Source organism: Archocentrus centrarchus, chromosome 22 (genome assembly GCF_007364275.1).
Source record: "Archocentrus centrarchus isolate MPI-CPG fArcCen1 chromosome 22, fArcCen1, whole genome shotgun sequence".
Lineage (NCBI taxonomy): Eukaryota > Metazoa > Chordata > Actinopteri > Cichliformes > Cichlidae > Archocentrus > Archocentrus centrarchus.
The window spans coordinates 21063914-21081947 of record NC_044367.1 but is presented as its reverse complement, the minus strand read 5'-3'; the positions used below and the strand labels follow the sequence as shown (position 1 = coordinate 21081947).

At 41.6% G+C, this 18034-nt stretch overlaps 1 protein-coding gene across 2 annotated transcripts; it reads right to left on the bottom strand.

Annotated features, from left to right (window-relative positions):
- Positions 1-29: 29 nt before the first annotated feature.
- On the bottom strand, positions 30-17319 carry znf106a (zinc finger protein 106a). Of its 2 annotated transcripts, XM_030719182.1 has the most exons (22): positions 17242-17319; positions 15108-15199; positions 14744-14805; positions 13018-13212; positions 10249-12150; positions 9723-10170; positions 9555-9624; positions 9286-9440; positions 9001-9061; positions 8455-8766; positions 7208-7997; positions 6879-6919; positions 6211-6356; positions 5949-6083; positions 5738-5854; positions 5299-5490; positions 4887-4949; positions 4621-4740; positions 4447-4518; positions 3257-3328; positions 2658-2804; positions 30-1505 (listed from the first exon to the last, which is right to left on the bottom strand). In XM_030719182.1, the coding sequence occupies exons 2-22, from the start codon at positions 15159-15161 to the stop codon at positions 1449-1451; spliced, it is 5211 nt and encodes a 1736-aa protein (XP_030575042.1). In that variant the 5' UTR covers positions 15162-15199; positions 17242-17319; the 3' UTR covers positions 30-1448. The 2 variants fall into 2 exon arrangements, with proteins under 2 accessions (XP_030575042.1, XP_030575041.1); XM_030719181.1 differs by lacking the exon at positions 15108-15199 and having other exon boundaries at positions 17242-17315.
- Positions 17320-18034: the final 715 nt, after the last annotated feature.

Here is an 18034-nt window from a genome sequence, read left to right as displayed (position 1 = left end):
ATTTTGCAAACATTTTTTATTAACTTGCTCTTTCTTAAAAAACATCTCAACTTCGACAGCAACAGAAAAACTTGAAGAAACTCAGGAATGCCAGGTAAGAGGTGAAGTGCACGCTTTTCTCTGTCATAAATAACGAGTGAGAGAGGAGAAATTTGAAGATGTCGGCTGCGAGAACGTCAGGTTAATTCGGCTAAGAGCAAATCCTCGAAAAGAGAATGCAACCAGGCGAGCTGCAAACCAAGTCTTCCAAAGAGAACATCAACTGGGCTTTTAATAAAAGCAGATTCAGTTGCCTGTTTTCAAGAGGGTGAAGTATGGCATGGGAGATGAATCCTAAATCTTCCCTTCAAGATCTTCCATCGAACACCTCCTTTAAACATCCTTTGCCTCCACACTTTATTAGAAAACTAGAAAAAATTGAAATAAAATACAGCTCTGGTACCTTCTGCTTGACTTGCCAAATACAAAATAAATCCACAAGAATATGACACAAAAACAGCACCTCACACTCACGCTTAGAAAACGAGAATCACCAGACACGATTAAAACACTGTCAACAATGACAAGGAACTAATCCACAGATTAACGCACACACACCACATCCATGTATCGGCTTTGTTTTCACTGCAAATGTCAATTCTCAAATGACAAATCCTTCAACACAGTCCCTATTAACACACTATTACTTGACTGAGCAACAACAAATAAATAAATGTAATCCTAATAACCCAAGGAGACTGTTAGAACTTGGGTCTATTTTTTTTTTGTTTTGGAAAATAAAAACCAAACCATAAATAATTAAGTTTTCAGTTAAACTCCCGCAAAACAAAAATTACACTCTTAAACATGACCTCAGAGACTACACCAAGAATTTGCAAAAAAGTTTAAATCGCTTATTGTCATAAACAGTATGTCACTTATGTGAGTGTATAATGGCAACTTAATACTACAGGTTGCTCAACGTGACACTTCACAACTGCACAACAATAAAAACATCTCTTAATCCATGCCATGTGGCAGCCAACCAATCTGGAAGATGAAAATTGTTTCATCGGAAAAGCGTAACAAATCCCTCGGGTACCGGCCACGCTGAAGTTTCTTCAATAAACAAAAGTCACGTGTTTCTTTGTCTTTCTTTGGTCAGTAATAAGAGGAACTGCAGTGGTCAGACGGTAAAAGGGGAAGGCGTGTTTTGTAGAAAGTTTAAAAAAAAAAATAATAACAGCACAACCAACCCTCCTTTTTGTAACTGTAGTATGGTTGGATTCCAACACGGAACATAAAGGATGGAGTTGTCAGACAGCACTTGTCAGGCTCGACGAGAGCGCTGCTAAAGATAAGTGGGTCCCGAGAACATGCCTCCCAATATGGGAGGGCAACATTAGGGTAATAAAGATTACAGTAAGGGAGAGAGGGCTCAGGGAGAAACGATGTTCCCACCAGAAGCTTTAAGGCTCCACTCCAGTGTCCTCCTCAGCATGTTTCTGCATGTGCACCAGCATTCCCTGCAACACACAAAGTCACAGCCTCCAAATCAGCTTCTAGTCCAGTCAAAAATGGGCAACCCTGTTAAATATGTAAGGGTCTGTATATAACACATTTATGGGACATTACATTGCACTGCATGTTTATACAACGCCACACACCGAAATCTAATCAGAGAGCCAATCAATTGAATCATTCATAGATAGATACAGTCATAGATGCTAACATCACATGATGTCTTTGTACACTTTATTCATAATTGTAAAAAGGTTAATATGGTGCTATTATGCCTATTTGTTAAAAAAGCATCAATTAGCTTGGCTAGATTTACAGTTCAAATTAATAAGATAAAGTAAGATAAATAATGCATAATCTTCATTTATCTTACAGTGGGCCATGGTGGTTTGCCCTCTGACTGAAACAAGCCATTTTAAATCTGTCCCTCCCCCTTTTAGGAAACTTTCTCCTGATTGGCTGCCATTAGCAGACAAGAGGTTTGAACTGCAGCAGTAGAAGAAACAAGAGCGGGGAAAAATGAGCAGACTGAAGTCTGAGCTTTTGGCTCATAAAGAGTACCTGCACATATCCTGACCATGAATATTTGAAACTTGGGCCATGTTTAATATGTGTATCAAATAATGTAACAATACATACAGTCAGGTTAAATACAAAGTGCATTCTTACTGTTTCCATAGGAATTAAGAGGGTAAGTATCAACCGGGCTATGCTGCTTGATTAACTGATCATCTGCAACTGAGACCAACTCTATAAAAGCAGAAGCTTTGGGAGTTTGGTCGTATGGAGATCTGGGCTTGTGCAGCCACAGCACCCAGGCACCTGAGTTTTGCAATGGCCCAGCCAAGGTCAAAACACTGTGGAGGGGGCACATGCCTGCAAACCTCAATGAACTGGAGCAACATTGTTAAGAGGAGAGAACCAAAATTCCTTCATAAAGATGTGAGACTGATAAAGTCATACAAGAAATAATCAGTCATTGCTGCTAAAGGTGGTTCTGCAAGCTACTGAATCATAGGGTGTACTTAGTTCTTTTTCACGACTGTATATGAATTATTAATTCCTTTTTGGGAAGCATGAATGATTTTGACTGCATCTGTCCAAACTGAAGGAAAATATTCCAAAACAGTGTTGACTTCTGCTGAATGTGTTTATACCTGCTTGGAGGTGTTGCGTGCACAGAAAAGCACTTCACAGTTTTTCCAGCGGCACTTGAGCGTCTGAAAGTTGGGTCCGGTGTGGTCGTTGATCAGGTGCTGCTGCAGATGCTCCATCAACCCGAAGACCAGCGAACAGCCATGCCACTGGAAACACAACATGCCATTAACCACTCAGAATCAGACACACACAAATGTAGAAGTGTGCGGGATGAGAGGCTCAGAAGGGAAAAGAGCAGAGGGAATGTAAGCAGTGTTGTATATTACAGTGGCTTTGAGGATAAATCAGCCTCATTGCAAAGTATTTAATGAGATACAGAAGCGCTGGAAATGACTATTTCTGTTTTGCAATGTCATGTTTTTATTTACATATCAGGCTTTTCAAAAATATTCATCTTAAATATGGTGTGAAAAGGTTTGTGATGTACTTTTGTGACACGTAAACAATATTAAACAATCTTCTACTATAGCACCAAAATATAAATCAACTTTGTGCATAAAACATTTTATTGAATGAAAAAATATAAAAAATAAAATAAACCCTTTAAATACAAGTTATTCATTAATTTCTCAGCTCTGCTATGGGACCCACGTCTTACCCAGCAGCGGTAGTTCTGCATTAGGTTCAGCTTCACTGCCTGCACGCTGCCATCATAGCAGCCTGTATAGATCTGAAACAGACAAAGTTAGAGCTAGCATTTAATCTTCTAAGATAAATCATGCATATACTCCTTGGGCAAAAGTAATCTCTCTCAATCATCACTCAGGGCCCAGTAGAGGTGTGTGACAGTGTATTCATCTGCAGAGATGCCGCCTTCTTCCATAATTTTTTTATTCATACAGAGCAGAGAAGCTACAGTTGACAGGATGAAGAGTGTGCTTTGGCCACACTGACAAAATCTGGCTATGTAGCACCTTGTGTGGGAGATTTTATTTGTGCTTTTGGAATCAGATAAAATGGTTTCTGGAATTCACTGCCTTATTCATGTTAGAGGTACGCCTTCTCATCATTCCCTCGCTAGCTCACTCCTCCATCCTCCAAGTTCGTGTTACACACAAAAAAAGTCAAGGGCCAAAGGTGATATTTCAACTGCTTTTTGAAAATGTCCAGAGATGAGCACCGCAGATCTCAGAGGGGAGCATTTTTACAGAGAGAGGGGGAGGAGTGCTGAAGGCTCTCTTCACAGAGGTCTGGAGTTGGGTGTGGGGGAGAAGACCCTTAGCTGAGGAATGTAGAGTCTGAGATGGGGTGTAGGGGAGGTGAAGGTCTGATAGGCAATGTGGAGCAAGCGCTTGTAGGTGAGGAGAAATATTTTATAGGAATACAGGGCTTGACCAAGAGCCAGTGGCGGTGCATAAGGGCGGGGGTGATGTGTTGCCACGACTTTGGGGAAGACGTCTGGCAGCTGATTTCTGAACATACTGCAGCATGTCCAGAGCTTTGGCAGGCAGACCAAACACAACACCACTGCAGCAGTCCAAGTGGGAGGTGATGAAGGCGTGAATGAGGGTTTCAGCTGCAGAGTCTGAGAGCGCACGCTGAAGTCTGGAGTTATTTTTAAAAACAGTAACCAACAACTACAGAATATTAAAACTATACATTCCTAACATAAGGAATGAAACCCTCTCTCTTAATGCATTAAAGTAAAACAAACCATAATTTGTTTTTGAAAAATCCAAATAGCCAAATAAATGCAATGAATTGCAGTCAGGAACAATGTTCGCTGCAGCTAAAATGGGTGTCTAAATCGACAGCAGCATATAGCACTGGATGTAACAGGTGTCTCACCATGTTCTTGTGGATAGCCATACACATCACCATGTCCTTGTGTCCTCCATAGACCTGCAGTTGGTCATGAGACTGTGGAGAGAATATCCCATCAGATTTTCTTATGTGATGGCATGAAAACATTTTCAAAAACAACTCATGTTATTAAAAGACAGATGGCATGACGATGCTAACCTGCAGGTCGTAGACACGGACCAGTTTGTCCAGGCAGGCGGTCACCATCACTTTCCCCAGGATGGCCACTACAGTAACAGCATGACTGTGGCCCTTATAAACCTGTACCAGCTCACCTGTCTGTGGCAAAGTATTACAAAAGTATTTAATAATTTAATTAGAATTTGTGGCCGAACTGCACTATAACTGCGTATGGCTTCTTTTTTTTTTCTTTTTTAATTTTGAATAACTGAAATTAAAGATGCAAAACTGTAACAGCGACTCACATGGATGTTGTGTGCGTACACACATTGATCACTGGATCCACTAAATACAAGGTCATTGACCACCTGTAAAAAGAGCAGAAGAGAGAAAATAATGAGAATTTAAAATCTTTCTGAAAGCAAATAATTCTCACTACAAAAAAAAAAAAAAAAAAAAAGTTGGTTAACATGTTAACATGCCCTACTACTGCTGGAGTGTGCTTCCAGAAAAGACACAAATTTGCATACAACATAGATACATCTGTGTATTAAATATCTCTTAATATTACAAAACATCAAGCCTTATAATATGGCATACAAATATGTTTTGTAAATTCTGTCCTTGTTGCTTTCCAACACTTTTTATGTCTTAAACATCATAAAATTTATTCCAGCAGTAATGAAGTTGCTCTGTTGGAGCTCAGACGTAACCTACCTTCATGCAGAGCACAGTTTTGGTGTGTCCCTCCAGAGTGCGCAACAGCAATCCGTTCTTGGCGTCTCTCACACTGATGGTGCTGTCGTAGGAGCCCACCAGCAGGATCCTCCTGGCTCCCTCCTGCGATGAGGCCAGACAGCTCACGGCCCGCGGCCCGTGACACTCAAACACGTCCATCTGCTTGTTTGTCTAAACAGACAATTGTAAAATGAACGTCACCTTGAGCAAGTGGAGCGAAGCACATTTCATGATGATGATTTTCAAACAGGTTTCACTTTTTCTGAAGTCAGTGATGTGTGCAAAAAGACTAGAGGTATGTGATGGATGCATTTTCTGTCACATATTGATCCTCATACAACTGGAATTCATCTGAGCAAACAGAAGAATGTACACGCACTGTGGCAAATGACATTCCAGCTTATGCTTCATTTCTCACCTTAAGGTTAAAGGTCACCACTGTGCCATTCGCTAGACCAGCGTACAAGGTTTTCCAGCGGCTGTGTAGGCAGAGGACACGGTCCGACAGAGAGAACTGCTGCTCGAGTTCCCGTGTCTGTGGACAAGACAGAGCATTATGGAGTGTCAATAATCCAATATTACTTTGACAGTAATATATGGCAGTTTAAGCAAAAGACCTGCGATTTTACCCTGAGACTGTAGCAACGGATGATCTGGTCACTGGAACCAGAATAAAGGCGATGATGCAGGCTCGGAGCTGCCGATACCAACAGGCAGCTCACTTTGGAGCTGTGACCCTCGAACGTACCCACACATTTATGACTCTACAACAAAATTTTAAAAAGACAACACGCAACATTGCTCTACTTTTTTTTAACTGCGTTTGAATTATTAATAGATATTCATGCAAATCCTAATAAAATAACAGCAGTTATTTTATTCACGACTCACCACCAGGTCAAAGGCTTTGACAGTTCGATCTCCTGAGCACGTGTACAGCAGCCCGTTGTGGATCTGCATGGCGTTCACCGCCTCCTGGTGGCCCTCAATCACCCCCTCAGTGGGCATCTCATCTTCACCATGATCAGATGATGCATCTGGGGAACACAAACAGAGAGGAAAATATTAAAAATCAAACAGAGTAGACACGGAGAAAAAAAACTAACTCAAAATGTTTCTACCTAACCTTTGCAGATCATTTGAACATTCTCAATCAAAAGATGGATCCAGTCATTTGCAGAGCATCTTGTCCATGTATGTGTCATTTTTTATCTTCTACTAGCTACATCTACACACTCATAATGTTCTCAGCTGGCAGCTCTATGAAGATGGTGCTCATAAAAAGTAATTTGGGCACATAGGAGTCTATTTTTATTTGGTCTCAGAGTATGGAATTTCTCATTCTGGCCACTCATTACATAAAAATATTATCACTTTCTTTGTAAGTTCCTGTGTACAAGAAGCACCTCCCCCACATCCTTCTGTTGCTGGATCAGTGGGGATTCGTCTGACCATTCATTTATCTTACCTGAAATTCTTACCCTCTCTAGTAGTAATTTTGTTTGGTTAAATATTACCTGATTCTAATCACACAAACAGCTCTTCAGAGATGAACGTACCTGATGAGTTTTTGGGCAGAGTGATGGCAAACGGCATGTCACTGAGGAGAGAAAAGTTAGAGTTTAACCTAAAGGTTTGTTATTATGAACCCTGACATTTCTAAGTTGTGGCATCTTATAATTTAGTGGAAAAAAATTGTATTTTAAAATTAAATTGTTTTTCTGGCAATCCAACCTTCCTATCATTTTAAATGTAAGTCTGCAGGAAGAAACATGGGGCAAACAATCTCTAATAAAAGTCTGCTTATTTGCTTGTTCTGGGTTTCCTCTACTGTGATACCAAGGAAATAAGTGGACACTGGCCTAAGACTGTTTTGATAACGACTCACCTCTCAGATGATTTACACAAATCCATGTCACTCGTGGAAGACACCTCGTTGCAGGCCAGGCTCTGTGGCTCAGGTCTGGGGGAGTCTGGGAATGGGGCTGGATGGGGAGCTGGAACTTGAACATCCACTTGGGGCTGCTGTCCGGCAGCGGTGATTTCCATGTTTTCCTCTAAATCCAAATGCAGTGTGAGATCGGCGGGGGCCTCTTGGAGAAGCTCTGTTGGGGACTTTAGTTCTGCCTTCTCTAGTTTGATACTTGGAAACAGCCTCTTGAGTGCCTTCTTATCACCCTCTGTGTTCATGTCAGCCTCTCTGTCTTCTGTAGGGAGACTGGATGTACTGACCTGAGAGCCTCCACTGGGTCTCCTGCGCGTTCGGGGCCATCTCGGCCGTGAGGCCTCTTCATCCATCTCAGTGTCACTGCTTTCAAGCTGCTCCGTCCCCTGAGCCTTCTTCAATGACTTCCTCTTCTTCAGCTTCCTCACACGCTTACCAGTCCTCAGCTCTGATGGAGAGGCAGACATATTAAGGACCGAGGGTGCTGATGGGAACTTAAAGGACGGAATGCCTGCACAGTCATTAACCTCAGAGTCTCTATTGGTTAAGAGAGGCTTCAGGGGGCTTTTTGAGTCAGGCAAAGAGGTGAGGCAGTTCCTTGTTGCCTGTATGGCCTTCTCTGTTGTCTCAACAAGTGTTGGCAACTTCTCCTTGCAGTCTGCAGGCTCTCCAAAGTTAGTTTGGTACAGCTCAGGATTTCTTTCAGGAGAGGCCATGAAACCGATAGAAACATCTGCAAAGAGCAGGAAAAATAATCCATGATTGTCTGTTCCTCTATTTAGTCGATCATACTAAATAACAAAATCACTTTATTTAAGCAATAAAATTACAAGAAGAAGTATATTTAAAAACTATCTTGTAAAGATTTAGATTCATATGCAGTATTTCTCTGGATAAACACACATCCAACCTGCTTTTTCCTGTTATATTGCCATGTTTGTTAGCATAACACCAACAGTCCATAACACACCAAGAAAAGTGCATTGCATGAGATGATATTTCATACTTTTTACTCTGTGTTTGATCTTTTAGATACCTAACTTTGCCCATTGGCATCATCATCATCATCATCATCATCACGTAGGACAGTAATAAACATCAATGAAATATTAAGAAATAAAGACTGCTGGTCTTGTTGCTCATGCTATCAAGTTGTTTTATGGTCTGGGACAAGCAACAAGCTATGTTACCTGGTGAGGAGGCTTTGGCAGGAGCGATCGGCAGCTCTGGAGTGGTGCTATGAGCACAGTTGCTCAAAATGTTTGCAGGGTCCGGCTCTGAGCTGACATGAACAGGGGACAAGGGCTCCTGTTTGATGGCTACGGACATGAAGGGAAGGCTGGATGAGGGAGGAGAGCCGCACTCTGCAGCATGATTAGGACTACGGGCAGCTGTTTCCACAACAGAGGAAAGTGTGGCAGAGGATGGTGTGTGAGCCTCAGTTTCGAACGAATCCATCTTTTCTTCTTTCAGTTTGATTTGAGGTGTTTCCTCCATCGTACCTGTATAAACATTCTATGAGTAAAACGCTTTGCACTCATTGTAGGCTATTCTGTAAAACATACTGCTACAGTGATTACAGCTACAAATATAATGAGCTTATTTTTAACTATAGTAGCATACAAACTCACTTAAATGGTTCCAGTTGAATCCCATGAGTAGTAATGAACAGTAACAAAGCTCAATGCAGATATTAAAAATGAAAAAATTTATTTTGCACAAGCATATGCGGTTACCTTGCATCCCTTTTAATAACTCAATCCGCTTGTTTCTTAATGTGCTCATCTCTACAGTCATCTGAGGAAGACAAAGCCATACAAGACAATGGTTAAGAAGAGAATATATTATCTCGTAACATAAACTGGATTTTAAAAAAGACATCAATCCCTGTGTTAACTCCCTGTTGTGAAAGTGAATTCTAAGCGTCTACTTGTTTTTGTTATAATTTGTTGGCATGAGACACTAAACATGTAACTGTGCAAAGATAGTCTTCAAACAATGGAGTACAGCTATCTGCAGACCTGCTGTTTAACCACCATGAGACGCTGCACTTCCATGTAGGCGGCCTCCAGTGCAGCCCGAGCCTGGATCAGGCTGGTGTCCACAGTCTGCAGGGAGCGACTCAGTTCTTCCTCCCGCAGAGACACTGCCAGGAGCTGGTCAATATGTGAACGTTCTGCACCAAGCCCAAAACACACATCTGAAACATGAGCAGCTGGAACATAACAACTATCTGACAATGAAAATAGAGTATAGCCTCAGAGATTCATTTTTTCCTCTGTAAACTAACCTCTTTTGGATTTGACCTTCTGTCTTTTGCTATTGTGTTCTATGCAAGAAGACTCTGTATGTAAAGAATCCTACAAAGAAGAAAGAAAGCAGTCACAAACACATTCTGCTTGTTCTTTCAAAAATTATGCACAAATATAAAAGTGAGAACACTGTTTCCTAAACTCACTCTGGCTGCTCTCCGCCTCTTTCCTGTTCCCAGACCATCACACTGCTCCGTCCCTGAACTGCTGTCCCCGAGCAGTGAGTCAGAAGGCTGGAGGTCTGATGTTAGATTGTCTGGCTGGTTCAGTGCTTTGGCCTCAAACTGAACAAGTATCTGTCCAACCTCTGGCTGAGAATGACTATCTTGATTTCCTTGAGATGTGTGGTTGGGAAATGTAGATCCCTGCTGCTCTGAGTTGAGGCTTTCTCTCTGTGACATTTCCTTTGATATAAGGGATGAAAACAGGGTGTGTGTGGATGCAGGAGCGAGGCTGCTCTCCGATAAGGAGCGTTTTCGGGTGGGGTAAGAGATATCCATCAATGACTCCCACTGGAAACCCTCCAGCAGCGGTATGTCACCCTCCTCTTGGCTCTGGTACTCCTGTTCATTTGGAACCATCTCTATCCCAAATCTGGAACACAGAACATAAACTTGATTTAACTGAAATCACAATATTTTTAAAAATGTTAACAAGAGAGCAAAATTTCACCTTGGCATGCCTTTCCCCTTGTCTTGTTTCTTCCTGACCTCCTGATACACCTGTTCCCAGTTCACATTGCGCCGAGACCCAGAAGAGCTGATGAGCTGCCGTACAGTTGGCTTAAGCCCCGAATCCTTTTCGGTGTCACTTCTTCGCGACTCGCTCACGTTACGCACCCGTCTGGCAATGTTCAGGTTGGGCTCGTGGCCAACTGTTTTGCACTTGGAGCTGATGTGTTTGGTGAGGTCACGTTTTAAGACTGGAGGTAGGTCAAATTTGGACAGACTTGACGTGTGTGTTTGCGCTTCACCACTTCTAGAGGTGTCACTCTCTGAGCTCTGCCCTGCCTCAGTAACCTCCATGGTCTCATCTGGGACAACTGAGCACGTTTGCTTTTCCTCCTTCTTACTGTTCTCTTTATAATCCCTGTCTGATACTGCCAGCTTAGAGGTCTCCACAGTAGAGGTGCTAACTTGCAGTGACTGGAGAAACTGGCTGCTCTCTGAAGATGTCAAAGGAAGCTTTTCTGGCCTGACTGCATCAGGAAACATCGATTTAGCTCCATTCTGCCTGCAGCTGTTTTCTTTGTGCATTCCAATCTGACTCTGTACCTGATTCGTTTGCTGTTCCTCCACAGTGTGCTGTGCCATTTCCACTGTGTTATTACCAAAGGTATTCAAAGAGCCCTTCTTTTCTAACACAACCTGTCTGGCTTGCTTGAATGATTCTAGGAGCTTCTGTGGTGGGCTTGACTGAAGGAGCCCAGTCTGTGGAGCCTTGACTGCATTCTTTATTCCAGTTTGTTTTGACTGTGCTTGAGCCTGACTGGAGATCTTACTGAGATGAGCTCCACTACCGATACCAGGAACTGAGGACATTTTCCGATCTACGTGTTGCAATGCCTTATTTGCTTTCTGACTAGACAAATTAGATGCTGAGTTCTGGTGACCATCTCTCTGCGAACTGCTGCTTCTACTGCTACTACTGCTTCCATCTCTGGGTTTGACTGCACGGTTTGTTTTATGCCTCCCTTTTTCTTCTACACTTTGTCTACTTAAGGCCAAAAGACTCGATTCCTGTTCAGGTCGTGACTGCCCATTAAAACCACTGGTTTCTGGTGCGTTGTTTTGCTTTTGAGGTTTGGGTGCTCTTGGGTACTCCTCAGATGATTTTGGACTGGTATCTTTATGAGGCACAGATTCAAAACTCTTCACTGGATAGGGTGACCAACGACAGGTTTTATCCATCTTTGGATTACTGCCAAAAGTCTTGGAGCTTTTACTGCTGTTGTCAGATTCTGCTGGTTGGCCCTCCCCCTTCTGTAGCTCAACACTGACCTGCCCTGGTTGGCCATTACCTTTATTCTGAAACCGATTAACAGCCTGGGTCAAAGAGACAGGCGGAGCTGGATACATATGAGGAGGTCCAAATAGGCTCAATGGCCGGCTCTTTTGAGTGTACTGGGAAATATTGTTTTGGCCATAGAGCCCATTTTTACTGCCTCCATTGCTGAGCCAAGGAAATCGATTTTCATGTCTGCCAGAAAATGCACAATGACCCCATGTCTTGTTGCTCCGAGCTTCCTGACTATATGAACTTCTACCAGCAAAATCTCCAGCTGCCCACTTCTCTAAGTTGGGGGGCTCCTGAGCATGCCAGGTGGCACTCGTTCCCGGTTTCCTCTGGTTCCAGGGTTGTGTGTCCCCTGCTCTAGAGCCATACCGGTTGCTTCTGTACAAAGACCTGTTGTGGCTGGACCCACCAAATCCCTGCCCCGGCTGCTGCCAGCCACCCTGTAAGCAGTAACGCTCTTTTGCTTCCCTCAACCTCTGCTGAAACTCCTCCTTTCTCCTTCGTTCCTCTTCCTCTTTGGCTAGCTTTGCAGCAGCAGCAGCAGCCTCCTTCTCCTTTCTGCAAGTATAAATCAAACATAAGCAAATATTAACAGCTGTCCTTAGTCCGCTTGCTCATTTATAAATAAGAGATTACTATGACAAAAAGGTAAAAATAGATGTATCTCAAGATCAAAATACAGTACAAAATGGGAATAATAACATGATGATTTCAGACACACTGGGATCTGTTTAACAAGACTCAGGAAGTCTCCATGACAGTTATATGCACCGACCACCAGAGGGAAAATATCTGGTATGTAACAAGCTGACAGTTTGCATCAAATATTTCCACACACATCAGATTCTCCCAAAAGCTCCAGTCACACATTATTACAAGGTTTGTTCAGGGATTATACCAAATATCCATAAAAAAGGCTTATTTAATGAAATAGTCTACCAGTGCAGTTAATTTGAGATTCTTGTTTTGGCTTAAAATAAACCTGTATTTTATAAATTAAAGTACAAAAAAGGGCTGGAGTGAAGGTTTTGTGTGTTTAACTCTTTAATAGAAGCCTGCGTGTGTCTGAACGCTGTGTGTGCAGTGATACTTTTTTTTTATATAGCCTCCAATCCTGACATACGACTCCAGCCGGGGCCTAATGTGAAGCTGTGGCTAAAAGGGGAGCACCACTGAACAAAATGACTATACATGGAGGATGTATACACACACACACACACACACACACACACAAATATATAAGCTTTTTAAGGTATCGCTACTATTTAAATTGGTGCCTAAATCAGAATTTTCACAGATGTCACGTGCAACTGTAATACTGCTGAGAGGGTTCATTAAAAAAAAACAAAACTTTTTTGTTAATACTAGATATTTTTGTGTTTAAAGCAACACAACAGATTATAAGAACTTTTTTTTTCTTTTTACCTGATCTTCTCTTTTCTCTTTTCAATCAAGTCCACCAATTCCTGGTCGAAGTAGTCTTCTTCATGGTCGTGCCCAGCAGGCTTTCGATCGGCAGCCTCCACCTTTTGCTTGTGTGTGGGACTGGAAATGTGGCTGGCATAATCAGTCAGGCCCACCACCTTTACCTTACACACTCTGCACTCATGTCCGCAGTCCCTAGGGAGGGAAGGAGAGAGTGGACGTTCAATCATTCCTTCCGGCATTGTTCTAATCTTGTCTGATTTGGTCTTCCTGCCTGCAGAGCTTGCAAATATATATTCTGGCTCTACTTTCTGTTACTTTAAAGTCTTGATAAAATGAGGAAAGGAGAATACTCTACAATCCTTAAAAGAATTACTTGTCCGAATTCTCTATCCGTTACAGATCAGGAGGTAGCTAACTTAGAATTTTCTCTAATTAAAAAATAAAAATCTTTATCATCCTGATCTTGTTTTCCTTTCTTCGGCAGGCCATAGGTGGCAGAGTGAGGACAGGAAGAGGAGCAGCAAGGCTGGACTCAGGCAGCATGCTAATCTAGCTGTCCCGCTTATGTCCAGCCATGCAGCACAGCACTGGGACGCGTGGAGGGGAGAGTAGCCCGGCGTCCACAGCCTAGTGCGCTCTCATGATGGTGTCCGCTGCGCTCTGAGACTCTACAGAAAGCAATGTCTGTATATGACCTCACTCTGTGCTCCAAGAGCCAGGACCCAGCCCCCTTTCAGGCCGGCATGTGTTATTAAGAACAGGCCTGTGGGCTCTACTGACCAATCCCATTAAAAGCCTGTGTAACTGGAGCTGTGTGCAGCTGCTTCTAGCCTGCACTTCAAAACCTCTCCCAAGTATGCCATCCTGTGATTCTGATAAGGGCAGTGACTTTGCTGGCTCCTTCTCAACTTCTTTTTCAAATCTGTGTCATGGCATGGTGCCTTTTTGTGACCTCTCGTGCAGCTGGCACACTCTTCATCAATATTTTCTGAAGTATTATTTTGCAGCTACAGTTACAGTATGTAGAGACACTGCTGAAAAAGCAATTTGTGGGTCACTAACCTCACAAAAATCTGTATCAAGCTGCAGCAAATTTTAAGCTCACCAGTGCCATCATATTCACACACAGGCTTTTTAGAAACATATCTGCACACACACTTTTCCTTGATTATTACAAACATTCAACTTTAGGTTATCAACACAATAAGATATCATATTTACACATCAACAACATGAAACTCCAGTAACTGAAACAGCATTAGCTCCTCTCAAGATTCTTCCATCTCAGCGATAGGCCACATGCTTTTAGTAATCTACATGTGAGTCACAAGATAGCCAGTTGCCTTCTAACGGTCATGCCTGTTGTTCCAGAGAGATTGTGTCTAAATATATGTGCAACAGTTGAGACAGCTGCCCCTATATCCACTTGCTTGATTACGGTGTACACGTGCCCATGTGCACACGTGCCTCATGACCCAAATAATCTGGGCAAAACTCTTTAAAACAAGTTTAACTTTTGAAATTAAGATTGACGGCTCATTTATAAACCCAGTATTAAATAGGATGCAATAACCTAAAAAATAATAATTGTTATCTGTCTTTTACTGGGACTAGAATTTTAATTATTGTATGAAACTCATGTGATTTGTGATACATTATTATGATGCAGGGGTTTTAGTTTATCTTTGAAGAAATGTAACCAAAAGAAAAAAAAGAAACTCACCGGCCTTTGAGATTCTCCAGCTCACGGTGGTGGAGCATGCTTCTCATGTGCTCATCCATCTCCTGCAGGTACATATTGAAAATTAAACATTTTTTATTAAGGCAAAAACCACAGACACACACATCAAAAACACCTAGTTTGAGTTTATTCAGACAATTTAAAACACCTAAATGATCCTCATAAGGGGCAGGGGGTTTGCACATCACAGCAATGAGCAATGATAAAACTATCTAAGAATATATTAAATCAGAACCATGCATATCATAGTGCAGATACAGGTTTGCAACAACATCATATAAGAAGGTGATCAAATGCTTAATAATTACTTGGTCTTTAAACTACTCACATACTTATAGCTAGTTACCTGCTTGGAGATGTAGACTGTTTCACAGAGGATGCACTTTCTGTCTCTCGCCATTTTAAATGCAGATAATGTAGATCTTAGCCCATTACTGTCTAAAGAGAGAATGTATTCAAGTTTAAGGAGCTGCTCAACTCCAGTGACACCTTCCTGGGTGGTTTTACCTTAGTTTGATGTCATGAGAACACACACTTATGGGCAGTAACAGTTTCTGTACTGTATGTAGAAAAGTGACACGTCAACCAACACAATAAAAGAAACTCAAGGCTTATTTTCTCTGAACAACCACACCTAGCTATTCAACAACATGCTTTGGTACCACAGCCCAAATACCAACATAGTTCAACCTGATCACTAGTCTAATTACAGTCTGCTGATAGAGCAACTCTAAGGCCAGAAGGCTGAGCAATGTCTGGACTTGTTTAACACACAACCAGGGTGAGAAATAAACACCAGCTACAAGTCAACTGCTGGTCAAGGTCTACACCAACACTACCCTCTTTTAAGAAGGTGACCTCACGGAGGATTTTATTCTATCCCCAAATGCTGCTGATTTATGAATTTGTGGATCCAACAAAATGTTCAGATAAGACTGAAAACTTTGCAGCACCTCTATCAGCATCTAAATAGGACCACAAAGTACTATCAGGGTAGTATGGAAAAACAAAATACTACTCTGGAAACTGGAAAAACTGGCAGTCAAACCTTTCTATGGACAATGACAAGGATCTGACGTGAACAATGAGTGGTTAAGGACACAAACAGAACGGCAACTCTTATTTCTCTCTCTCACACACACATACACACACGGTACAGTGCTGTGAGAAGATATTTGCCCCCCTGCCTTGGCTTATGTTATAATTAAATGTTTCAGATCATCACACTAATTTAAATTACACGAAGATAACCCAAGTAAATACAAAATGCAGTTTTTAAATGATGACTTCATAAAGCAGAAGAGAATGGATAGATTCATTTATTAAGGGGAAAAAAAGCTATCCAAACCTACATGCCACTGCATGAAAAAGTAATCACCCCTAAACCTAATAACTGGTTGTGCCACCCATGGCAGCAAGAACTGCAATCAAGTGTTTGGGATAACTGGCAGTGAGTTTTGGGCCACTCTTCTTTGCAGAATTGTTTTAATTTAGCCACACTGGAGAGGTTTTGAACATGGACGGCCTGTTTACGGTCATGCCAAAGCATCTCAATCTAATTTAAATCTGGACTTTGATTAGACCACTCCAAAACCTTCATTTTGTTTTATTAAGCCATTCACAGGCGGTGTGTTTGAGATCATTGTCCTGCTGCATAATCCCATGGGTGCTCGGGCTTCAGAGTTTAGTTTAAGAGACCAGGCAGCTGTGCTACTATACTTGAAAACAGACAGAGGGGCAGTTAAAAATGTTTCATGTCAAATCAATTTGTTTACTTGCCACAGAGTTAGCATCTCATCTGCTCTCAAACACAAACCAGAGATCATCTGCCATTGAAGTTTCCTCAAGTTCACCACAACAGGTACTTCAAGTTCAAAGCTATATAGAAATGAATACTTAAAAAAAAAAAAAATCAAAAGCGGCAGATCCCCCAAATACAAACTACAAACTTAAATCAGTAATTTAAGTTAGCCTGCTAACTTTGTGCAGAAGTTTTATCACCAGTCGCAAGGCATTTAAATCTGATGTTATCAAACAAACAAAACTTGCGAAATTTTACAATAACTATCAAACTACAGCTTATTACAGTTTAAATTAACTTAAAGCAGTTTTAAACAGAGTCTTGGATCCTGTATTGTTGTTAGCTTAGCTGCAGCTAGCTGCTCAATTCGCTGTTGTGAAGTATGCAAAAACGTGTAATAACTGGACTGAAAAACGAGCAGCAAGATGAGCTGACCATCCGACTACCAGAACAAAAGCCGTTAATGCGAACTTACAGCAGAGGTATTTGAACTGTTAGCTGAAAGCTAAGCTAGTATGTTAGCGAGCTAGCAACAGCATGATAGTTAGCCACATGAATATGACGCCTATAATGTCCTTGAATTATTAACAATTAACAATTATTAACAAGAGTTGAGGGAATCCAACTACAACAGAATGATTGGACACTCTGTAGACACTTAGATGTGACTGACAACTACCTTCACAACATCCAAATGTGTGTAGTACTGGATTTTCGCATCCATCGCTGAAGCTAATAACAACATCCGCCTCCTTGCCGCGCCCCCAACAGGAGCTTGCCAGGAGGCGTTCAAAGACCATCTCAGACTTAGGAAAACAGGACACCGCACATGCAGTCTGTGCCAACAATAAAAACCTTTTATAGGAATAAACGCTATTAGAAAAAGTCACTGTAAGGACAGTTTTACGGAAAAAGAAATCTCAAAAAGCCTGATTTTAACATTTAAAGGGGATTTATGCATTATGCTCATTTTCAGCTAACCCTACTTTCTTCAGATTGGATGCAGCTTACAGCTCACAGATCTGTGCTTGTGCTTCCACTGACATTAATTATACCCGACATTATGTCCTATAATTAGTATACAGAGGAGTTCATGGTCATCTCAATGTCTGCAAGATGCTCAGGTTCTGTGGCTGCAAACAAGCCAAAATAATCACCCCTCCACCACCGTGCGGACAGTTGGTATGACGTATTGATAAGCCGTGCATTATGGTCTCATCTGTCCAAAGGACATTGTTCCAGAAGTTTTGTGGTTCAAATTGTTATCTTACAGTATAACCCTACCCAGACTGATGGGTAGGAACAATCATTTCTTTAAAACCATTGCTGATGTCTTTCCTCCTTAGGATTGTGTTAATACAGATTATTTTTGATTATGTCCTAATACATAAAACCCTAGAATTTAAATAGGGTGTACTTTCTTTTTACTATGAGTGTATATTTTTAATTATGTATTTCCATATTATTCAACA

Coding starts and splice junctions, on each gene's coding strand:
- znf106a (XM_030719181.1), bottom strand. CDS start 17,307: ATGTTGTTATTAGCTTCAGCGATGGATGCGAAAATCCAGTACTACACA. Junction 4,950..5,298: donor AAACTGTGCTCTGCATGAAG/GTAGGTTACGTC, acceptor CTCTTTTTACAG/GTGGTCAATGACCTTGTATT. Junction 4,741..4,886: donor TGTACGCACACAACATCCAT/GTGAGTCGCTGT, acceptor ACTTTGCCACAG/ACAGGTGAGCTGGTACAGGT.